General features: G+C 41.3%; 1 protein-coding gene across 1 annotated transcript in view; it reads right to left on the bottom strand.

Annotated features, from left to right (window-relative positions):
• Window positions 1-25,779, bottom strand: part of LOC126473136 (integrin alpha-PS2-like) — a 775,755-nt gene that overhangs the window by 74,936 nt on the left and 675,040 nt on the right. Inside the window, exon 6 of the mRNA XM_050099995.1 lies at window positions 6,432-6,480. Within this exon, the coding sequence (XP_049955952.1) occupies window positions 6,432-6,480 (49 nt within the window). The remainder of the gene's footprint in view (window positions 1-6,431; window positions 6,481-25,779) is intronic.

The raw sequence follows: 25,779 nt of genomic DNA, 5'->3' as shown, positions 1-25,779 counted from the left end.
TGTGTGTGTGTGTGTGTGTGTACGTACGCATGCTTGCATGCTCGAATCGGCTGCCAATTGTATCAGCACAGGCCGACCACTGGAGGTTGCCTGTGGGAGACAAGCACTCGACACTGTCTCTGCCGCACCATCTGCCAATCACTTCCACATATATATGCGTGGAGTAGCACTGACTGACTCTCTGTATGTTCATCCAGTTGTACCACTCAAATCAGTTGTTCTGTGTCTTGTTACAAGTGAATTCATGAGAGCCATATTCGTTATTGTTCAGAGGTTTATGAATAAAGCCATATTTGTTTTACTACATGACTGGCAACGAGTTTGGAATGATATCCACGTGTGCAGTCATTAATGTGGTTTCAACAAGTTAGTCACAATGGATGCCATGCTTACTTTGGCAGTAACTGATGCCATGCTTACTTTGGCAGTAACCACATTGTCAGCTTCCATTAACAGCTTTCTGTTAACAGACAGATTATTGTTCCACCGGTCCATCCACTCATTTTTCCTCCATATGATAGCTCACCAAGGATTGGGAACCCCACAAAAAAAGACTCAGACAGTCTTTTTTGACTTTTGGTGTGGCAGACTTGAATTTGTGCAAAGCCTTCTTCTCTTGTGGATTCCACCTAAAATGTATCAAATAGTGCATCAGCTTGCCTCTTCATAAGAACTGGTAGCTCTTGCTTTTGATGACATGTTCATATTTTTGTCCACCTACCATTGCAAATGAATGCATGTAATAGCTGTGCAAGTTGAATTCTACTGATGCTGCCAGAAACCAAACCTGCCATACACTGCCCGGGCACCTGAACTTCACAGCTTTAGGTGTAAGTGTTAAGTCATTACTGATGTCCATAATGACTCTTATGCAGTCTCTATGGTGTGTGACGCAGTTATCTGTTTATCTCTGGGCAAGGAAATGCACCAGAAGACCTCGCTCTGTGAGAACCCCATTGGCAGAAGTTTTGCAAATAGCACAATCTTTTGAAGTTTCTTGGGCAGTGGGTGACCAGATTGAAGTGTGGGGCAATGTCGCAGCAGTGTCATAAGCTTGGTCCACTATGATGACTATGAGGAAGCGGGAGCAGCTGCAGTAATTATGTCAGCCCATCGCCGAGCAGACCAAGGTCGGCCCAAGCAGCCGCGACTGCCAGAGCACTATCGTTAGCGTTCCTGTTTCCATCTTGTCCTTTCTGTTTTGTCCAGCATGAATCTCCAGCATGCTGTAGGCACTGGGCTACTTGTAATGCTTTCCAGGAGAGAGCCCACATTGCTTCTATGTGTCGTTTACTGAAGTTTGATCAGGATATGGACATGGACATGGACATAAACTGTGGGACTCCAATGCTTGTGACTACTCCCAAACTGTTTATCGAGTAAAGTGTTCTTCGCCAAGTGCTCTGGCTACAGGTCAACACAAGTGCTGCAGTGATGTTACTGAATTCAAACCTATGGAGTTTAGGCTCACCGTCATTGACACCAGTCACCTGGAAGCTGGTCAGTTACAACAAACACAACATTGCACTGTTAGGACAATTTACGGCATCTACCTCTTACAAGCCAGTGGTTTGTTCCATTAGATTCTTGGTGGTTGCTGATATTGGTGTTGAGAACTTGTTCAGGATGGATGCACTCCAGGTGTTTGGATTTTCTGTCACTGAAGCAGTTCATTTTGTTTCCTATCAGGCATTGGGAACACTGTGTGAATTTCTTTGAAACCCACAGCTCGGCCTCATTTAAGTCTTGCATGTCTCATTCCTGTCACTCTGAAAGATCAAGTGAAAGCAAAATCAGAGAGACTTCAGTCTCTTAGGGTTAGTGCAACCTGTTATAACTAGTGAATGTCATCTCAACTGAATCTAGTTCGGAAGCCACAGGGGAAACTTCACCTCTGTGGCAATTTCAGTACTACTGTCAATGCGCAGTTGATCGTGGATATGTATACTCTCCCTTGTCAGAAGGAACTGTTGGCGAATATATTGGGTGGCCAATACTATTCTAAAATTGACTTTTTTGAAGCATATCTACAAGTTCCTGTGGACAAAGAGTCTAGGTGAGTGATGGTTTTGAATGCTTGTTTTGGTCTCTATCACTATTTGCACCTTTTTTTGGTGTGGCTAGCACCCCTGCTATTTTCCAATGATTTTTAGAGCTATTGATTATTGCTGTTCTCGTTTGCATTAATTATCTGGATGATATTGTTGTGTGGGCTCTTCCATGGCTGATCACTTGAAAAATTTGAGCACTTTGTTTTCTGTCTTACAGTCCACAGGCTTATGGTGTAACCTCGTCAAATCTCAGGTTTTTCAGCCTTCTATTGTTTATTTGGGGTTCAAGGTATCGCAGGATGGGCTTCAGCATCTGCCAGACCACATCTCTGCTGTTCTGTCTATGCCTCACCCCTCACCCACGAAGGAGCCTCAGGCTTTCCTAGGTAAAACGGCCTACGCCCATAAATTCCTGTTGAGGGCAACCACATAGGCCCACCCATTACACGCCTTGTTATGCAAGAATGTATCTTTTTGCTAGAGCCCAGACTGCAAATGTGCTTTTCAAATGATGAAATCCATACTACTCTTGGCCCCTTGTTTAACTATGTTCTCTCCGGACCAGATAGCAGTTTTGGCAACTGATGCCCCACACTACAGCCTCACTGTGGTCCTATCCAACCAGTAGGCTGATGGTTCTGAGCAGCCTGTTACTTTTGCCTCAAAATCTCTCACTCTGGCACCACAGTGTTACTCTTAGGTAGAAAAAGAGGCTTTTGCCATAGTCTATGCTATCTGGAAATTTCATGTTTTTTTGTATGGCTCCAAGTTCCACCTTATACTGACCGTAAACCCTTGGTTTGCTTATTTAACACTCACACTTCTTTGCCTGACAAGGCAGCATACCACCTACAATGCTGGGCACAGTTCTTGTCTCTGTACAATTATGAAATCCATTTTTGACCTACGTCTAAGCATGCCAATGTGGATGCCTTGTCCCACCTTCCTGTGGGTCCTGATACCGATTTTGATTGTGAAGAATTGCTTTGCTTCCATCTTGATATCAAAATACAGGCTGCAGTCAATGGTTTCCCATTTACGAGCTCGCATGTAGCAGCTGTCATTGTTGCTGACATGGTTCTCTGTTAGATGGTTGTTTTTGCAACAGGGCTAGCCAGATGAACCACCAGATTGGGTTTTGGACCCCCTGTACAACTATTTTCCCTTACAGTATCGCCCCTGTTTTTGATGGTGTTTTGCTGTTGTCCACAGAAAACCTCTCTCCCAGAGTAGTCATTCCTTCTGTGTTACAGTGTGAGGTTCTATGCCCTCTCCACAAGAGCCATTGAGAGTTTCATGCACTAAACTGTTAGCTAGGAGACATACTTTTTTTGGCCAGGGTTTTATGGCGAAATTGTCCATTTTGTTTCAGCTTGTGAGCTGAGTGCCAAATAACAGGCAGCTCCCAGGGCATCCCTGTCCCCATAGCACGCTCCCCGCTGGCCATGGGAATGCATTCATGTAGACTTTGCAGGTCCCTTCTTAAATTGTCATTGGCTCTTGGTTGTGAATACATTAACCCAGTTTCCTTACATTTCCTGGTAAGGGTTGACATTGGCTGAGGTCACAATTCACATGCTGTTGAGGCTTTTGCCTTGTACCTTAGTTTCCAACAGAGACCTCCAGTTCGTTTCTCACACCTTTCAACTGCTTTGTTCCTGTCACAGAATTTGTCATGTGCTCCACCCTCAATGAGGCCTAATGATTTATGCATATGTTCAAGTCCCAGATGAAGAAGTTTATTGTGGATTCTCACCTGACAACTCCCTTCTCCATTTTCTGAGCACCTATCACTTCACACCTGTGGAGGAGTGGAGCCCGGCTGTGTTGCTTCTTGGCCAGGAGTCAGGCATGCTCCTCCACATTCTGCGGCCTGTGCCACACTTGCCACTGTCAGATTCATCTGGCCACTTTGTGCTGGGATTGCCGGTGTGGGCACAAGTGTTTGATTGCAGGCTCAAGTGGATACTGGCCACTGTTGTCTGCGTGCAGGGATGCCATCTTTGTGTTGTCTGTACAGCTGATGGGCTGGTGACTTGCCACTTTGATCAGTTGAATCTCCTCCTCCCTGCCAGAAGCTACTGGTTTGTGGGTGTGACCCCTGTCACCATAGCCTGTCCCACTGCCCTCCACCTCGAGTCTGCCATTGCCTGCTGTGGAGGTGTCCCCATTCAATTGGCTGCCTCCTCTACGTACAGTGACCTGGGGTTCCAGATTGCTGGCACTGGATGCTAGTCCATCTCTGGCCTCAGTTCCATTGCTACAGCTTGCTGTTCTGGTTGAGCCACCTCCACCGGCCCCCTTTCCATCATTACCTTCGCTATCTATCATCACCAGTGTGTCCAGCCCCATCTATGCAATGAGACCTGCCTGCTGATGATGTTGCAGAAATGGTAATTGCAATCTCCTCTGCAGTGATGTCGTTGGGTGCTGGCTGCATGGGCCCACTGTCCTCAAGCATGCCCGCGTCCTCATGTGTTCTGGCCCTGTGCCTGGCACATTGTCCCATCCCCTCTGTCTCCATCAGCTGCCACAGCTCCGGATCCGATGTACATGTCCCTCATCGGGCTGACGGTGTCTCATCCATTGCATGGGCACCAACATAGCTCAAGGGAGAGGAGTGCTGTATCCTGATACTAATGTGTGTGAGTGCGAGTGCACCAAGTGTGGTGTGACCGCTTGTCTCTGCTTGGTGCAGTCTCTGCCACGCCGTCGAGTCGCATTTATATATGCATCAAGCAGTGCTGACTCACTCTCCCTATGTTCATCCAGTTACCCTGCTCGCATTAGTCATTCTGTATCTTGTTATATGTCGAGTTACGAGAGGCATGTTTCCATTATTGTTCAGAGATTTATGAATAAGGCCATATTTGTGTTACTTGGATCGGTTTCATGTGTTATCTGGTTACCACAATTGTCATCTTTCAACTGGTCAGTTTATTTTAAAATGAAATCAGTAACTTTTGAGTGGTATTGCAATTAATACATTAACAGTGCAATGAATAATCAAAATATTAAAATCTAAACAAAGTCCAATTTGAGCTTTCTTTTACCAAATAAGTACTGATGTTTTGTTTAAAGGAGTGACATAACATGATTTTGTGGTTCTGGTTTGACTGAAAAGAACAAGCACAAATAATGCAAATGGCAAACAGTTACAGCTGAGTGATAGTTTGTTTTATGTGTTTAGAAAAGTGTCAGGGTGCTAGTTATAGGAAAATTTGCCAGAATCCATAAGAGCACACACTGTGGATCCATTTAAAACAAAATTAAAATCTTTTTTTGTAAATAAATGTCTGTACTCACTGAAAGAACTCTAAGCTGTATGTATTATGTATTAATCTTTGTAGATAAATCTATTGTGTATTAAACCTTTATACACAAATATGATATGTACTATAACTTTATAAACACTAAGACATTTGCAGAAGTCATTATTTGATGACTACATGGCAAAACAAATGTAAATCAAAATAACAATAGAATTTGTGGTGCTGAAATTAAAAGGATTTAATCCCTGTATCATCAGATCATCAGCAGTTTACATCAGAATGAGATTTCATTTCACATTATGGAGGCTGGGCAGGTTTGTTCTACCAGCTGCGTGTGGTGTCACGTGGGATGAGCAGGAAAGGTTATATATACAGCAGAAGTATGACTCTAATTGTTTTCTATAGGGTAAATTGCCTCTTGCAACACCCATCAGCCACCCAAATACCATGTCATTACAGAACTATGGGGGCTCACGCAACAAGATGAGAAGCTATCCATTTCATTCTTATGCCAAAATAAGAAATGTACCTGGCATTTACTAACTAGTCAAAACACTGTAAGCACCAATGATCAGACAATAATTAGCAAAAATAATAACTCACTTCCACTAACTGATCATGTATGCCATCTTAATTTGGAATCAAGCATAACATGATGCAATCCTTCTGTAATAAGATTACACCATGCCATGTAGTTTTGCTTACAAGGCACACTGAAATTCAAATATTTCAATTTTTGTCAACAATTCTTTTGGGTGTGTCACTGTGGCAACGCTTAAAACAGTCAATTTTTTTTTTTTTACAGGTAATAATCTTCGAACAATCTCTAGCACAGCGGTGTACTGGTGGAGTCTGAGTCTGGCCATGGCCAACTAAATGCAGTATTCAGGTACAGCATGTTGCAATTGACTCACTCATTTTTCAAATAACAAGCTAGTTCAGGCACTATCATCTGTATAACGACCATACAAATGAGTAACAACTGGGTGAATACAGATCCTGTGACCAGTATCATTGAATGACATGAAACAGCATTATGAAATATGAAATGTCTGGAGCTGGAGAGGGTACAATATATATCTCTAGATCAATGTGAACAAAAACTCACCTTGCCAATACCAACTGCCTGGTGCTCCTATGAACACACGATCTCCATCCTGAAAATAATAGTAATAAAAGATAATGAATGCAATAGAGACAAAGAAATGGCCACAGGAATTATGATGTGTGACAAATAACTTCTGAATTGAACATTTAAAAAGTGTGCTGGAGAAAATATCCCATACCGCATGGATCATTTTTGTTATGGAATATTGGCACCATTGTCAATACTAAGAGCCCTTCTCTGCAGTTCATAAGCTGCCTAGAGTAAAAGGGCTCAAAAAAGTAGGGAGAAATTTCTACACTGGCAGGAAAGAATTATGAAATATAAGGAAGGACATTTCCGTATTTGTTGCCAAATAAAGATTGCACTGTGGGGACTGTCAGTATTTATGAAAGTATTTATGAAAGCGATCTCTGATTAACTTTCTTAAGGTGGAATCTTCCAGTGACACACATAGGAATACAGCAACTTTTTTTTCATATCGCACTTTGAAATAACTGAGGACATATGAGGGTATCGGAAGCAATGCGATATAAGTAACATATTCTTAATTTTAAGATAGATACATATGAAATTAAGGAAGACATTAGAAAATCATTTCTACTTTAGTGACAATCAAATTTCATAGTAGTGGTTCATGGTATCTCAGTGCTTACCAGATGAGAAAAAGGAAGTGAAGTTAAACTGTCTTTCGAGCTGCACATGGGCCTAAAATCACTTATATTTCTTTGCAGTGTAGAAGTTTTAGTGACAAAAAGTTACGTAAGTGTAATGTTGATTGTTCCAATAAAAAAATTAATTAAGTCATAGAATCTATTTTATTGTAATGATCTGAGTGTACAGACTATCATGTTATGTCATGTATTACCATGTTATGTAGATCACTTGTTAATCAAACTAAGAAATATATTATGCACAGTTTGGCCTTGGTACTGTCCATTATATCACTAGCCTCTCCTGAGTCGTTCACTGTGTTCTGTGGACCCTACCAAGAACAAGAACCACAGGGACGTAGAATAAGTTAAGGTGTAGATTAACAAAAGACAAGGAAATCACAGGAATATATTCTGTATCAAGAATAAGCTATCACTAAATTGCTTAATGTGACTCTTGCTTATGACAGCTAAATTCAATCAGGTAAATTAGGAAGAAAACTGCTACTTTGCAAAACAGCTACTTCCCCTTCAGTTATACTAAATAGGTGCTTTTTTATGTTATTGATAGCTTAATATTTACTCAATTACAGTTTTCAAAGAAAATATTTATCAACACCTGTATAAACGAGTCCTACTTGCAGTTCATTACTACTTGTTATGCAGCTTTACAATGAACACTGCTATTGATAATATAGCTAACAGAACATTTCAATAACTGAATCTAGATCATTTGTAGAAATAGTGGCTAATGAGGCATATTTCAGTTTTCTTTTGAATTCATAGGAATTCCCTATTTATTGCTTTATCCTCAACAAATTTTCACTCTGCTGCAGAGTGTGTCCTGATTTTACACTTCTTGGCAGATTAAAACAGTGTGCTGGACCAGAACTCGAACCTGGGACCTTTGCCTTTCATGAGAAAGTGCTCTACTGACTGAGCTGTCCAAGCACAACTTATGATCTGATCCCACAGCTGTGTAAGTAAGTTTCTTGCTTTATGTTAGGTGGAAGCTTTTGAATATATTTTCAACAGAGTACATAATTCCACTATGAGTCCTAGACAAGAAGGCAAAGTCTATGTGAAATTTATTTGTGTGTTTGTTTTGTAATTGAGCAAATCAATATCTCATCTGTAACTGATTTTTAACTATTGGCAACAAAAACCGTCAAGGAGAGGTGGGAGGAAGTGAGTGCAAGATTACAAAGACTCTTAAAAGGCTTCTCCAAGATGTCCATGGAAAAAAATGATTGTATGGTGTCAGTAGCCGGGAGTTCCCAGGTGGGAAATTCGGCCACCAAGTGCAAGTCTTATTGAGCGTGACTCCACATTGGGCGACTTGCGTGTCGACAAAGAGGATGAAATGATGATGAGGACCACACAACACCCAGCCCCTGAGTGGAGAAAATCTCCCATCCCAGTCGTGAATCGAACACGGGCCCCCATGTGTGGCATTCAAACGTGCTGACCGTTCAGCTTTTGGGGCAGACCGAGATGTCCATTTATCTACTTCAAGTAACATTCTTACTGTTCACTTCTGGTGCAAAAACACTACAGGGAGTGAAAATCTTCAAAATAAAGCAACATTCTTTTGTTTAGGTCAACACAATGGGAGGTACTTCACAGGGGGAACCATGTTGAATTGAACTTCTTGATTCATCAGTTTGCGCTGTTCCACTGGAAAGTTCAGTACCTATGCAATAAGTTAATAAAATTGTAAATAATACTTTCAAATGAGTTAATTGATGCTTCTATACTGTGTCTAAATGAGCATTGGTTAAGAGAGGATGGGTTACAAAGTGAACAAAACAAAATATGAACTGACACCCTACACATGTAGAAAGCAAATCCAGTGTGGTGGAAAACTGCATCTTTTCAAAAAAGGAATAGTTTCTGAACATCTACAACTAAAGCCACTAAATAATGAAAAGGATTTGAAAATATCAGCCATAGAATTATGATCATTAAAAAAAAATTGTTGTTTGTTTCTACGAATCTCCAGGTGGGGGCATAAAAAAAAAACTCTCATCACCATAATGAAACACACATTAATTGAAACTCTGGCAATTTTAGTATACACTTTAGCAAAACCCGTAAATTCAGAACAGGATTACTGAATCTCTTAGACTGTTATAACATGGAAATCACAATACATTCCCAAACATGAGAAACTTGTTGTACAAAATCCACAATAAATCAAATAACCATTAACTCTAATCAACAACATTAAAAAACAGAAACAGTAAAGTCTGGACTGGAGACCACTATGGGCATGCTACAAGTTTCAGTGCTAAAAGTGACAAGACTAACAAACTGACAAGCGCATATTTTAAGAAAGAGTAATGAGAGCACAGTAGTAAAATATGTTTGAGAAATTTAATATCTTGTGAAACAAATACTAACAAAGAGATAGAGGGGCTGGCCAGTACTTACCTCAGCTCAGTACAGCCGATAGATACACATAAAACAGAACTGAAAATTTACATTCCTAGCTTTCGGAACTTTATTCCTTCATCAGGGAGGAGAGAGGGGAAAAAAGGGAAGAAGGGAAAGTGGATTCAGTTACTCACAACCCAGGTTATGAAGCAACAGGGAAAGGTAAACAGGGAGGGTGGCAAGGATGGAGGCATGGTTGTCAGAGGGAAGCCAAAGATATTCTACTGTAAGTACCGTGCCAGCTTCAACCAAAGAGGATGCATACAGAAGTAAAGAGGTATATAGTATAAAGATAAACACAACTACGTAGGATGAAAAGATGCGTGAATGGCTAAAGAGGAAAGGGAAAGAGGAGAAGACTGAAGAGTGAATGGGAGTGAGGTTGTTTAACGTAGGTTCAGTCCAGGGGGATGGCGGGATGAAAGGATGTGTTGGAGTGCAAGTTCCCATCTCCGCAGTCCCTCTGAACTGCGGAGATGGGAACTTGCACTCCAACACATCCTTTCATCCCGCCATCCCCCTGGACTGAACCTACGTTAAACAACCTCACTCCCATTCACTCTTCAGTCTTCTCCTCTTTCCCTTTCCTCTTTAGCCATTCACGCATCTTTTCATCCTACGTAGTTGTGTTTATCTTTATACTATATACCTCTTTACTTCTGTATGCATCCTCTTTGGTTGAAGCTGGCACGGTACTTACAGTAGAATATCTTTGGCTTCCCTCTGACAACCATGCCTCCATCCTTGCCACCCTCCCTGTTTACCTTTCCCTGTTGCTTCATAACCTGGGTTGTGAGTAACTGAATCCACTTTCCCTTCTTCCCTTTTTTCCCCTCTCTCCTCCCTGATGAAGGAATAAAGTTCCGAAAGCTAGGAATGTAAATTTTCAGTTCTGTTTTATGTGTATCTATCGGCTGTACTGAGCTGAGGTAAGTACTGGCCAGCCCCTCTATCTCTTTGTTAGTATTTGTTTCACATCTTATATGAGATTTTCCATTAATCATTTAAATTTAATATCTTCACTGATACAAGTAAATAACATTTTATGTAGCATTACCAGTTAAAACTAGGAGGTAAAAACTAAGTCACAAAAACAAATGCATCACTCCAGGTATAAGAAAACCATATGCGCAGAAAAGATTACTGTACAGAACTACTAAAATGTGTCAGGTATCACCTGAATTAAGCTACAAAACAATACTCAAGAAGGTAATAACAAGCACCAAAATGCTGGAAAATGACAAATACATCAGAAAAACATGCAGTAAAATGAAAGCTGTTTGGAATATTATAAAGGAAGAAACAAAAAGTAATAAAACTAAAATTAATAACTTATAATTGAATGAAAAGACTATCAGCAAACCAAAGACTGTAGTTAATATGTTTAAGTTATTTTATAAATGTAGTACAAAATTTATTGAGCAAAATGTCACCCATAAATATCACACACATCTAACATCAAAAACAGAATAGGTATGAAACAAAATATTTCTCATGCTAAAAATATGCAGGATTACATTAAGAAATTAAGCTTCTAAAATCAAAACATTTGTCAGGAATAGATAATGCCAGATTTTATTGCAAAAAATAAATAAATAAATAAATAAAATAAAATACAAAAAAAAAAAATGCTTACATGATCTCTGAAGCACTGACTTCTCTTATAAATGTATCCTTCTCAACTGGCAACTTTCTGGGTAAAGTGAAACCACTTCACAAAAAAGGAAACTAACATGAGAGTCAAACTTCACAACCGTTTTTTACTGACTGTATTTCCAAAAATTCTAGAAAACCTGGTTTTATAAATGAATTTTTAATTTCTTAAATAAGCATAAAATGTTATTAGACTTACAACATGGTTGAACAAAAAAAATCTCTCAACAAAACAGAGATTTTTTATAATATGACATGCTACAACCCCTAGACAGGTAGGAACATATTTTGTGCATATTCCTAGACTTATCAAAGGCCTTTGATACCATCAATCAAAATAAATAACTTAGTAATATTCAGAATTGGGGTATTTGTGGAGGAGCATTTAACTGGATGAAATCATACCCCCATGAACGAAAACACCTCATAGAGCTAACACACGAAGTAAATGGCACAGCAGTCAGTAGCATCACTCGGTTTCATTAATGGTCAGATAGAAAGCTCCCCAAGTTTCAATACTGTGTCAGATCCTTCTTTTACTATATCTATGCTCCAAGTCTTAGATATAAACAGAAGAAAGAGAAAACTAGAATTTGCAGATGACACAAGTATCTTAATTACAGCAAGTACCAAAGAAATCTTTGAAAGCAACATTAGTCTCATCACAAAGACTATAGTAGAGTGCTTTAATGCAAAGATTTTTATTACAAATCTGGGAAAAACTGCTGCAATGAACATATTCACCACCCAGAATAGAACACCAACTATTGTTCATACTGAAACAATTGGAAAACAGAGAACAAAATCTCTCAGTACATGGAACAACATAACATGAAATGAATATAATAGAGGGAAACATTCCACGTGGGAAAAATATATCTAAAAACACAGATGTATGTTTGTGTTTGTTTGTGTGTCTATCGACCTGCCAGCACTTTCGTTCGGTAAGTCACATCATCTGTTTTTAGATATATATAACATGAAATGAGATTCACATGTAGACTATGCAAACAGAAAACTCAGCAGAACAAACATGTTTCATAATACGAACACAAAGAAACTGTATATTGTATGACAATCTGTAGACAATGCATTTTGCTTATGCTTTCTCAGTATTGCAATATGGTGAGCTTTGGGGAAACTGTGGTGAAAGTTTGAAATGATTTACAGTACAGAAAAAGATTATTAGGCTAATGGGAGGGGTAGACCAAAAATCATCATGCAGGCAACTATTTAAGGAAAAATAAAATACAACAACATCCATGTATTTACATACTAGAAAAAGTAATTATTATAAAAAAATTAAACAGTCCGGTATACAGCAGCTACACAAACAAATAAATGATGTACATGTACACTATTACAGAAGGGTGTACTCCATCTCAGCATCAAATTGTATAACATTTTACCCAAATCTGTAAAAATAATAAAAGGTAAAGTCTGCGGTGCAAGCTCGTAATCAAGCAACTGCCCTGCCTGCTCGCAGAGTACGGTATTTTTTTGTCGCAGCACAAGGAGGGGGAGTGTGGTGGGCCCAGTACAAATTTGATAGCAGGGTGAGTGGACCTGAGACTATCTTACAGGGACTGGGATGAAGAAAAATCCCTGCTCCTATCCAGGATGGCCAGAGCCTAGTGCTCTACTCACTAGACCACTACAAAAAAAGTAATGAACTGAAACAGTTCCTAACCAACTGTGAAGGATTACTTGGTAAAGCACTACTTCTATATAGTGAAGGAGTCTCTACAAAAACAAAACTATAGCACCAGATACAATTGCATTTGCTAAGTGTGTGTGTAAAAAATTTCTAGATGTTGGCAGAATCTTCTGCAGAATGAAACACGTCATCACAACATGGCCATACAGTCATGTAATATCCACTGTGTGTTAGTCTTTTCCTCTCATCACACATGTTGGCTCAGTGGTGGTGAACCTTTTAGCAACATTACTGGCATGGTCACTATTACTAACAAATTGTTTGTTACACTTGTCACATTACGTCATAGTGTCTGAACGATGGCAATGAAACCTTGGATAAAACTGCTCATTTAAGGCATATCTATGGACCAATTCTTCTATTTTCTTTTCCTTCCCATAGTTATGAGTAAAGTTGGTACATACTGATTTCGACAACTGGGCAGGTCGACCTCCTTCTTGCTCAGAGTTCGAAGCTGGTTGTAATGCGAGACAGATGTGGGAAATGGCCTCATGTGCTTTTCAATAGTTTGCAGTTTACTTTTACGTACAAACATTGTGTCTTCAGATAGTAAGTTAAACGTGCCTTCCCACGCTAGGGCCATTTCACAACAAGAGTGGTATATTATCAGAAGAGAGTACATGTTCTGGGTTTTCTGCAGACACAGTTCTGCTGCGGTATGGAAAACTGTTGCATCACAGTTTTTGTTTGGAATGGTGCAGTAACTGGAAACGTACTCCAAAGTAGAAGTACATGCGGCAGTGCAATTCATGTGGGCATAACATCTAAAATGCACACAAATTCACAATGAAATTCTGGAGGATCATGGGCCAAACGCAATATCACATCCAGCCATACTGAAATGGTGCCAACAATTTGATCAAGGCTGCACAGACGAGGGCGATGCTGAGTAGGATGTCCAGATGTTGCACCATAGGATTTTGTAAGCAGGAAGAACATCGAGAGAGAGAGAGAGAGAGAGAGAGAGAGAGAGAGAGAGATTGAGAGAGCGGGGGCGGGGGGGGGGGGGGGGGCAGAGGAGATTTTACAACAATGAGGACGTTCACCCACTGGTTCTTAAACAGCTCCAGGACCAAGGCTCGGATTTCTATTGTCGACGTATTGAGAGATTAGTAAAACATTACGACGGTAAGTCAGAAGTTTATGGAAATGTTGAAATATAGTGAGTTGTATCTATTCACTTTGAAGTGTAGTGTGGCATTCAATAAAAGTTACTTGGCCTGCAATAATAATGTGTAACTCACTTTATTAAGTACTCTTGTATTTTGCTTGATGGTACGTTTTCTCCACTTTGGTCTGCAAGTGATATTCCAAGGCAAGATTTATTGGTTATTAATATAGAGAAACGGATATAAAGAAACATCTAGCACCTGTAACAGAGTTCGCAAATTCTAATGCCGTACATTTTTATTATTGTGCTGTGTTTCCTTGCTGCTGTATTTCTTTTTCTGTGCTTTGGATGTTTGAGTTCAACACATCCAGTAAAATAGCAAATTTCAGGAATCAAGTGCCCAAATATCTATAAATATCTCCTGTCGTTGTTTTTCGGGACAATTTCGTTACATTTATATCTATAGTTGTGGTTACTGCCGCAGACAATCATTGTTATAAAGTTGTGAGGCTTCGTAATGAATAAAACCCTGTGCCCAGATATCAGGAGAGAACAGATTGGACTGTCTTGTCCCCTACTGCGGAGACCTATGCACGAACTTTTTGCTAAATTGTACATTTCTGTCCATGAAGAGGAATGTTAAAACTTGATACAATGTCAGTTTAGTTTTCGTAGCTCTTCAAGTAGCCTATACTGATACCTAATACACTGCTGGCACCTAAAATACCAGTACTGAGTTATTAACAGCATTTTATGTTTCGCAGCTTACCTTTATCCTTTCTGACAATAGAATCAACAATGTTCAGGAAGCCGCCTGCATAACGACACAACAATGCAGGTTTAGTGCTTTAGATCTCACCTCAATTGCAGATATCAAGCAGTACTGAATAAGAGGTCAATAGGTGGCAACAGCGAACATAGCTGCATATACGAGGGCTATCCACAAAGTACATTACGTTTTGGAATTAAAAATAAATAAAGTATTGGAATTTTTTTATTATATACAGATGAAAGCCACACGTAAATACTACTTTTCTACGTAGTTGCCATTTAAATTAAGGCACTTATCGTAGCGATGGACGAGCTTGGAAATTCCTTCGTCGTAAAATTCGGCCGCCTGCGCCTTCAACCACGTGGTTACCTCTTCTTGAAGCTGTGCGTCGTCATCAAAACGCTGCATAGCCAACCACTTCTTCATTGCTGGGAATAAGTGGAAGTCGCTCGGTGCCAGGTCGGGACTGTACGCCGGATGAGGAAACAACTCCCACTTAAAAGATTCGAGAACTTCACGAGTGGCATTTGCCGTGTGGGCCCGGGCGTTGTCGTGAATCAGCAAGATCTTTGAGCCCAACTTTCCCCTGCGCTTGTTTTGTATTGCTCTTCTGAGGTTGTGCAGCGTTTGGCAATACCTTTGAGAGTTTACTGTAGTGCCTCTTTCCAGGAAATCCACAAAAATCACACCTTTTCTGTCCCAAAAGACAGTCACCACGTGGTTGAAGGCGCAGGCGGCCGAATTTTACGACGAAGGAATTTCCAAGCTCGTCCATCGCTACGATAAGTGCCTTAATTTAAATGGCAACTATGTAGAAAAGTAGTATTTAAGTGTGGCTTTCATCTGTATATAATAAAAAAATTTCCAATACTTTATTTATTTTTAATTCCAAAACGTAGTGTACTTTGTGGATAGCCCTCGTACCAATATATTCCAAGAAGCCATGCGCGCGAAAATGGGATTTTTGAACGGGTCATATCTCGGGTGATATTGATCCAAAGATAAACGGTCAAGTGTTTTGGATAGACCTTGGTCTAGCGATCATTTATACACTTATCGGAAGAATGGGCTATTCTACAGTACTGGGCCAAAATTTAGACATTATACACTTCCTCCAACCTACGCAAATTGAGCAAATCGGTTGGTTCTTTCGCATTAGGTGTGGTCTAGGGTGGGCCTTAGACGGCTTATAAAAGCATCATTTGTTCATGGGCGGTTGCTGAGGAACTAAAAAAAAAAAACATAATTTTCGGTTATGAAAAGTACAAAGTGTGGGTACGGCCACTCTTGTAATTACTATTCATGGCAAATCGTCGAAATTTTTATCATATGTTCTCAACATGATGTTCTCATGGAAATTCTTTTTTGTATCATTATCCGTTACCGAGATACAGAGGTTCAAAGCTACGCAAAATCAGCAAAAATTGGTTTTTGCCGCTTTTTCATCATGGGCTGCAGTTATCTAAATAATAAATCGTAGAAAATGGATCAACACGCTTTAAACATTTATCGAGAAAACCCATTTTCCCGTTTTCGAAAATCTTTATCCGTTATCAAGATACGCAAAAAAAAAAAAAAAAAAAAAGCCATGAGTTCATGGGTACCAAAAGTACCTATTGTGGGGATGGTCACTTCTACTATTTCTACTCACGGCAAATCGTCAAAACTTTTACCATATGTTGTCAAGATGATGTTCTTGGGGAACTTTGAAATTTTGTTCGATATTATTACCGAGATCGAGAGGTGCAAAGGTGCCGTACTTACGCACTTAATAACCGGTGTGAGGCATAAATGTAGTTTTAAATGACGTAGTGAAACATGGCAAGGGCTCTGGGTCATCGAAGGGTTCTGGAATTACCGGACTATGTTTTTGATCGCCATTTTTTCACCAATAAAACTTTAGTGACGCCCTTTTTCTGTATAATGGGAACTTCACGGCTGAAATTTTTCGATGGTGTCACAGGCGGTATAAGCCCCTCATAAAAAAATATTTTGCCACACGAAATTCTTTGTTCTTTTTAGGTGTAGCCTAAAAATATTTTTGTGTAAAGTAATGTAAAGTAGTTTAAAGCGAATTTGTATTGGGTGGGAGATGATTTTGTTTTAACCTTATATTATGCGTACTTATTTATTGTGTATGTGTTTCAAAGTATGTAAATGTTTCGAAGTACATAAATAAACTGTCAAAACTTTACAGACATACAGAATTAATATTTTATAATCAGCATATCCTGCTGTACAGGGAAAAGAAGAGAACCAGGTGAAAAATGCTCCTCTCGCAGTGGAAAAAAAGGCGTAGGCCTATATGCTCGTCTTCAACCCTCCACTGATCGCACTAAAACGCCGGTACGGGTCTACAAGCCCCACTGCCACACCCTCACCTGCTCATGTTAGGCAGAATTTTTCCGCCTGACTCATGAAGCACTATCACCTTGAGAGGGTGGTACGGGACTACAAGTCCCACCGCCACACCTCCAAAGTGAATTGCAGTGACGCAGTCACTGCCCTGTGGAAATTTACTGTCTCACCAACACAGTTAGACCGCAATAGACCGGTGATGCTGTACTGTAACTTATCACCCCGGACTACAAGTCCATTTAAAAAAAAAAAAAAAAAAATAAACCACTGATCGCACTGTTGAATTTTGAACGACACTTGACTTATTTTAACTGCCCGTCGCTTCTGGTCAGCTTCTCGGGATACTGGCGCCAGCTATTCCTCATGACAAGACTCTTCTTGCCGTCAGCCCCTCCCCACCCCTTCGTTGCGGCTACTTTTCAGCCCATAAACAAGTATTTTATAAAATGCATTGTAACCATATGCTGTTTTTTGTCCCGTTAGTAATCTACCGGTTTCAGTTATTAACCATCATCCAGGATCTGTTCTACCCAACAGCTTGAATGATGGTTAATAACCTTATGGGAACATTACATAAACAAATAAGTACAATTATTATTATTTTTCTGAAGTCAGTGAGTAGAATATACACATTTGGAATGTTTTTATTAGGTGGAGCCCAGTAAAACTTGAAGATATTCCTAGACTTTTCAAGAAGAGAATGAAAAAAGAGCTCAACATGAATCAACTCGAAATTTTGAGGAAAACGATTCCGATTTGAGTGAGGAGGAAACAATAAATGCTGACCACGATTCTGAAACTGAAACTGAGTATATTGATGAAGAGGACGATGATAAAACAGGGACTGAAGATTTTTATATGGGGAAGGATGAAGTTGCGAAATGGTGCATATCAAGTCTATCTAAATCTTCAAAAATTAAGGCAAAAAGTAGTAAAAGCTTTGCCTGGCGCTAGAACAATGGTAAGGGATTCTGAATCTCCCTTTGCTGTACTTTCGAAACTTTTCAATGTAAACATGACTGATGAAGTTCTACGACATACTAATTTAAAAATCGAAAACTTTTGCCTAATGTATGTGCGACTCTGAGATTGTACTGATCTATTGACCGCTATCGCTATCCTTATTTGAATCGGGTTGATAAAGGAACGAATGGTAATTGTGCAGGATGGCACAGGATGGGACGGGAATAACACATCTGAGAGCGGCGTGTAGTCTCGGAGGTTTCCACTAATTTTGAGGAGCCTTCGGTTTGATTATAGCACAACATAGCAGGGAAGAAGGAAGTTTGATAAACTTGCTGACACAAGTATACATTTTTCTTTTCTTTTTGCATTTTATATCATAAAAATATAATACAATTATATACCCAAAACACATTCCATTTTGAACATAAAACGGTTAAAATAGGTAATTAACACATTTAGTACACAATAAGACCAATAATTGAAGCAAAACGACGCGTTGTTTTCTCTGCAACGCATGATCGCTCATTTAACAGATATTGGCGCGACCGGTGGAAGGTTAAGAGAGAGTGACAGAAAAGTGAGGAACCAGCTGCCTCAATCCTGATTCCACCTTCTTCACAAAAAAATTTGACCTGCGTACGTATTCGCGCTTTTTTGTGCTAAAAGAGGATAACAGAGAGACAGTGACGGTGGAAGACAAGAGACTGCCAGTGGGAGAAAAAAAAAAGAGAGGAGATAGTGATGGTGGGAGAGAGAAAGTGGCAGTGAAAGAGAAAGAGAGATGGATGAAGACAACAGCAGTGAGAGCCAAAGAGAGAAGAGACAGTGAAAGTCAATGAGAAACAGTCACAGTAAAAGAGAAAGAGAGACGGACTGAAACAGTAGCAGTAGGAGGAAAGTGAGAGGGGACAGTGGAAATGAAAAAGAGAGATGAGTGGAGACAATACATAGGCTTGGTGGGTCTGGAGCTTCCAGACCGGCGAACATAAACGCGAAAAAATTTGCCCAATTTCCCCCATCCCCTAAAACCACGCGTTAAAGTTTCCCAGCTGACCCATTGTGGCCGTGCGGTTCTGGGCGCTTCAGTCCGGAACCGCACTGCCGCTACGGTCGCAGTTTCGAATCCTGCCTCGGGCATGGACGTGTGTGCTGGCTTTAGGTTAGTTAGGTTTAAGTAGTTCTAAGTCTAGGGGACTGATGTCCTCAGCAGCTAAGTCCCAGAGTAACTTGAACCATTTTTGAAAGTTTTCCAGTGTAGGGGACAAACCCCCGAACAAATCATTGCCAAGGACATGTGTGGAAAGCAGACAATGATGATCGTCAGCGTGATGCAAATGATGGCAACTTGCTTTAAATATACAGATAACATATTGATTACAGTATCAATGAGTCACAATTGCAATCAGTCAACTCATGCAAATGTAACATTTTGTAGAGATATAAAGTGGAAAAATCAAATAGGTTCATTAGTAGGTGCATACTAGGATGAAGCACTCAGTCCACAAAAATATCAGTTACAAAACTCTCCTGTGACCCATCCTAGAATATTGTTCAAATGTAGGGTGACCAGATGCAATTGTTTAAAAAGGAAGACAAACAGCTTCAAAAACGAGGGCAAAGGAAGAAAAAATGAGGACACATCAAACGGGTCAACTGCAGATGAGGATACCATCCGTCAGCTTTGGACAAGTCACATGACTGCCGGGAATTACCGGTAAAACTAGTAGTTAATTGTTAGTGGTGGTCAGGAGTTGATTACTTGAACAATATTTTTTAGGAAAATTTTAAATAACTGATATTTGCATTCGCTTATAGGTTGATCAACGATAACATCGACGATCCTGGTGCCACCTACGAACACCGCCTTTGTGCGTGTTTATCACGAAGGTTGCGCCAATAGTTAAAGTATTTAAGAGAAGAGCAATAGAACGGACGAATTGTGAATTTAACTGTATTACGCTCAACTTTGCGAAAAAGCCGAACACCGTAAAAATCCGCCCGGACCCCGGACAAGGAGCTAAAAAGGAGGACATGTCCCTGGACGTCTGGTCACCCCATTCAAATGGCACCCGTACCAAAAAGGACTAGCGGAGGATATTTAACAAACAAAAAGAAGGGCAGCACGAATGATCACAAGTTTATTTGGCCCACGGGAGGGCATCACGGAGACGATGAAACACGTGAACGCAAACTATAACGCGGAAGCTTCCTTACAGAGTTTCAAGATGTGGCTTTAAGTGAAGAATCCAGGATATACCAAGGAGCTTTCAATAAGCAACGCAACACATTATTTTCCCGGCCAGAATTTATTGTAGAACATCGTGGTGTATTCCCGCTTCAGATCATATAGTTTCATAAGGTTCCGACACTGTCGCCTGATAAACAAAGTAAGAGCCTACGGAATATCAGACCAGCTGTGTGGCTGGATTGAAGAGTTTCTAGCAAACAGAACACAGCATGTTGTTATCAATGGAGAGACGTCTACAGACGTTAAAGTAACCTCTGGCGTGCCACAGGGGAGTGTTATGGGACCATTGCTTTTCACAATATATATAAATGACTTAGTAGATAGTGTCGGAAGTTCCATGCGGCTTTTCGCGGATGATGCTGTAGTATACAGAGAAGTTGCAGCATTAGAAAATTGTAGCGAAATGCAGGATGATCTGCAGCGGATAGGTACTTGGTGCAGGGAGTGGCAACTGACCCTTAACATGGACAAACGTAATGTATTGCGAATACATAGAAAGAAGGATCCTTTATTGTATGATTATATGATAGCGGAACAAACACTGGTAGCAGTTACTTATGTAAAATATCTGGGAGTATGCGTGCGGAACGTTTTGAAGTGGAATGATCATATAAAATTAATTGTTGGTAAGGCGGGTACCAGGTTGAGATTCATTGGGAGAGTGCTTAGAAAATGTAGTCCATCAACAAAGGAGGTGGTTTACAAAACACTCGTTCGACCTATACTTGAGTATTGCTCATCAGTGTCGGATCCGTACCAGATCGGTCTGACGGAGGAGATAGAGAAGATCCAAAGAAGAGCGGCGCGTTTCGTCACAGGGTTATTTGGTAACCGTGATAGCGTTACGGAGATGTTTAATAAACTCAAGTGGCAGACTCTGCAAGAGAGGCGCTCTGCATCGCGGTGTAGCTTGCTCGCCAGGTTTCGAGAGGGTGCGTTTCTGGATGAGGTATCGAATATATTGCTTCCCCCTACTTATACCTCCCGAGGAGATCACGAATGTAAAATTAGAGAGATTAGAGCGCGCACGGAGGCTTTCAGACAGTCGTTCTTCCCGCGAACGATACGCGACTGGAACAGGAAAGGGAGGTAATGACAGTGGCACGTAAAGTGCCCTCCGCCACACACCGTTGGGTGGCTTGCGGAGTATCAATGTAGATGTAGATGTAGAGGCGACGTTATACGTAGCTTTCAAAATGGCGTTTGTTGCAGTGATGCGTTCCAAGCTGAAATCTGTCACTGAGTTTCTTTTGGCGGAAGCACAGAAGATCGCAGATATTCACAGGCGCTTGCAGAATGTCTATGGGGACCTGGTACTGAATAAAAGCACGATGAGTCGCTGAGAGAGGCGTCCGTGTTCATCACCATAAGGTCGCGTAAACCTGTCCAATATCCCGCGTGTCGGCCGGCCGCATACAGTTGTGACTCCTGCAATACTGGAACATGCAGACATTCTCAATCGAGGAGACGGACGGATCACAATCAAACATCTCGCTGCGTAACTGGATGTGTCTGTTGGTAGGGCTGACACACTCGTCCCTGCTGGGTTTTATCACTGCCTAAGGCCGATATTACACTATCAAATTTCTCTGTCAAAGATCTGATCAAAGATGTGATCAAATATTCGTCATATATATATTTGACTAAGATCTTTGACGTGGCGCTAAAAAGGGGTATTACAGATCATATTTTTCGTCAAAGTTCAAGATGGCTGACAGCAAAAACTTGTTATTAACTGCAGCAGTTGCATGTACCACAATTGAACTGTGCGCACATGCGGAAGAGAAGCGGGGGAAAAAAAGGAAACGTACCTGGGTGAAGCCATGGGTTTTACGATGACAGACAAAAACATTCAACAAAACTTGTTACGTGAGCTTATAGTGGGTCAAATGGATCAAATGGCTCTGAGCACCATGGGACTTAACTGCTGAGGTCATCAGTCCCCTATAACTTAGAACTACTTAAACCTAACTAACCTAAGGACATCACACACATCCATACCCAAGGCAGGATTCGAACCTGCGACCGTAGCGGTCTTGCGGTTCCAGAGTGTAGCGCCTAGAATCGCTCGGCCACCTCGGCCGGCAGTTGGCAGCTATAGTGGAGGACATCAAGTCGTACATCAGTTAGGCCTACTTAAGAATGGATGAGCATATATTTCTGTATGTGCTCAGTGAAGTGTATCCTCAGATCACAAAGCACAATACTCACTTTAGAACTACTATATCTGCAGAAGACAGGCTCACAGTAACACTCCGAATCCTTGTTACAGGAGAGAGTTAGGTTAGGTTAGGTCAGGTCTCCAATCTTCTTAATCTATTTTTGTATTCAGGGTGCTTCACGTTGAAAAGCTTCATACATCTCTCTTAATTCTGTAGTTGTCGGTACACAACAATATTTACCGGCAATGTTTATAAAAACACTACAGATGACAGAACGCTACAGCGATGCTAGCGCTCCAAGTGGTAACATGTCACATTGCAGTGAATAGAAGACAAGCGACTTCTTTGATCAAATCTACAGCGAGGCCCTAGATTTGATCAAATATTTGACGACATTTGACAAAGTTCCCTATTACAACATCAAATTTCTTTGACAAAGATACTGAACAAAGAAATATGATAGTGTAATACCGGCCTAACAGCAGATCAGAAAGTGTAACGAAGGACCATCTGTGCGAAATTGCTTGTGCGTTACGTGGATGATCTGGAGGTTATTGATGTAGCAAGACGTTGACTCCGACGTCGACAAGTAGAATGGTACCGTCCGGACGTATAGGACCTCCCAGTTACGTGGGGTAAAGCTGTCTTATTGAAGGGAGATTATGTTGAAAAATACGGTTTTGTAGCCAAAAGAGAGGGGAATAATATGTCAAGATTTTAAACATGGCTGAAACAACAACTGTTGAAATTCTTCACGGTAAAGGACGACAGCCAAAGCAGTTGCAGGATAAAGATTTATTAAAATTCTTGACCAAGGTTTCGGTATATACACAAATATACCTTCATCCGAAGTAAAATATCTAAAATTACATCCTGCAATCGAGAATAATAAAACAATTGTGGCAAAGGCGTCGTCAGTAGTTAAGACATCATCTCCATTTATACAACATGATTATGGACACGCCTTTGGTTCAATTGTTTTATTATTCTCCGTTGCAGGATGTAATTTTAGATATTTTACTTCTGGTGAAGGTATATTTTTATATACCGAAACCTTGGTCAAGAATTTTAATAAATCTTTATCCTGCAACTGTTTTGGCTATCATCACTTACCGTGAAAAATAATATGGTATACTGGAGTCTTCAGTAAAATCAATGTGTTCTCAGACTTTACTTTGTCCGATGGTGGAAGGACTGACGGATGCCCTCACGGGCATCGTTTCCAGGGAGCGCCGGCCTTTCCTAGACTGATTTCATAAAAAATGTGCCGCATTACTTATTGGACGCCACTCGCACTTAAGTTCTCTCCGTATCGCCCTGGTAGGGATCACGAAAACGAAGTTAGACTAATTATAGCACACATAGAGGCGGTTAAAGCAATCGTTCATCTCGCGCTCCGGCCAGGACTGGAACATGGGGAAGCCGCAATAACTGGTGCAATGAGAAGCGCCCCCCTATCATGCACTTGACAGTGGTTCGCAGAGTACCGATGTAGATGTCGATATGTACTGCGAGAAATAATGAAGCACGAAAGAGTGTTTTGAGCCGTGTGAAAGTATCGATCCTGTCAGATCAGGGTCGAGTCGTAGTATTTCGGCTATTTTTAAGAGGCATACGCCGAGCAGCTGGTCTAAATTATCGAAGTCTGTTGTAGAGAGGGAGCTGAGTTGGAGAGCAGAGCTGTGAACAGAGCGGGGAGCACGAGCGTAGCGAGGCTGTCTGCGAATAGCTGTGGTGACTACGCGAGGACGCACCGGGCCGAGCAGTACGCTACCGCTACTCGCTGACAACACGCAGCAAGGGTGCGGTGGACTCTGCAGCTGGTGGCTAGGCGGACCGCGCGGGGAATAAAGCTGTATCCGTCAGATGCTGCTCGACTACCCTGTATCACAGTGCGTGTTTTTACAAGGAATCAGCGATGACACGGGAACGTGTAGCTGATGTTCGGCAACGTGCTAAGACAGACGGTACGTGAATCTGGCGGATCGGCAGATTTAAAGGCCAGTGAAGCGACGCTTTCGCCATGTGATCGTGCTCGCTAACATAACTGAAGTGTACTACAGTTCTATTCAATACATGTAGAATCTGACTGTCAAGGAAATAGGTCTCTTGTCCTAAGGTAGCTGACGATTAGTAATTTCATAAACTATGTCCAGTTTTTTAAATTTTTTTAATTTTTTATTTTTATTTTTTATTTTTTCCGAGCGGGGTGACGTTGGGTTAGCACACCCCATAAACCCCCCCCACCGTGCCAGTATACAATACATCATGCAGTTGCTAAATCAGTGTCTTGGCACTCAGTATAGTAAATTTTTATCCATTTGTTGCATCCTTGAGCCCTCTCTATATAAGCGGGCAGTGCACGCCAGCGGAACCATTTCGCTGTGAGCTCTATCTGCAACAGCATTGAAGCACTAAGCCCCATCGACGTGCGTATCGTCAACGCCGCCACCGCACGCCTGTCTACAAACATATTATTAGCCTCGAGAATAAACTTGGAGGAAATGGAACAGCCCAAGCAGTTATATTAAATGGGCCGATATTCTTCCGTGGCTGCAGAGTTAATTTTACTGTGGACGTCGCTACTGGAAATTCTGGTAGTGGTTGGTTTACGCTAGCTATCGTTCATTGTGAAAACGCTTCACTTCCTGGACTTGAATCTTTCGCCGACCGAGATGTCATCGCCTTACCTAGATCACTTCAGGCAAATTCCTTTGAAAGGGCACGGCCGATTTCTTTCCCCATCCTTCCCTAATCCGAGCTTGTGCTCCGTCTCTGATGACCTAGTTGTCGACGGGACGTTAAACACTAATCTCCACCTCCTCCTGTCCAGTTTTCCTGACTTGTTCGTGTAAAGTCACAGAAAAAGAGTAACGTTGTCTGAAGTTTTGAGAAACAGGCCGGTCAAAGGCATGGGTAGTACTTAAGAAGTAAATTGCTTTTGCCCGTCCGGTTGGCCGTGCGGTCTAACGCACGGCTTTCCGGGCGGGAAGCAGCGCCTGGTCCCCGGCACGAATCAGCCCGGCGGATTTGTGTCGAGGTCCGGTGAACCGGCCAGTCTGTGGATGGTTTTTAGGCGGTTTTCCATCCGCTTCGGCGAATGCGGGCTGGTTCCCCTTATTCCGCCTCAGTTACACTATGTCGGCGATTGCTGCGCAAACAAGTTCTGCACGTACACGTACACCACCATTACTCTACCACGCAAACATAGGGGTTACACTCGGCTGGTGTGAGACGTTCCCTGGGGGTCCACCGGGGGCCGAACCGCAGAATAA

Source organism: Schistocerca serialis, chromosome 4 (assembly GCF_023864345.2).
Source record: "Schistocerca serialis cubense isolate TAMUIC-IGC-003099 chromosome 4, iqSchSeri2.2, whole genome shotgun sequence".
Classification (NCBI taxonomy): domain Eukaryota; kingdom Metazoa; phylum Arthropoda; class Insecta; order Orthoptera; family Acrididae; genus Schistocerca; species Schistocerca serialis.
Note: the sequence above shows the minus strand (reverse complement) of the source record. Positions and strands in the feature narration are given on the sequence as shown.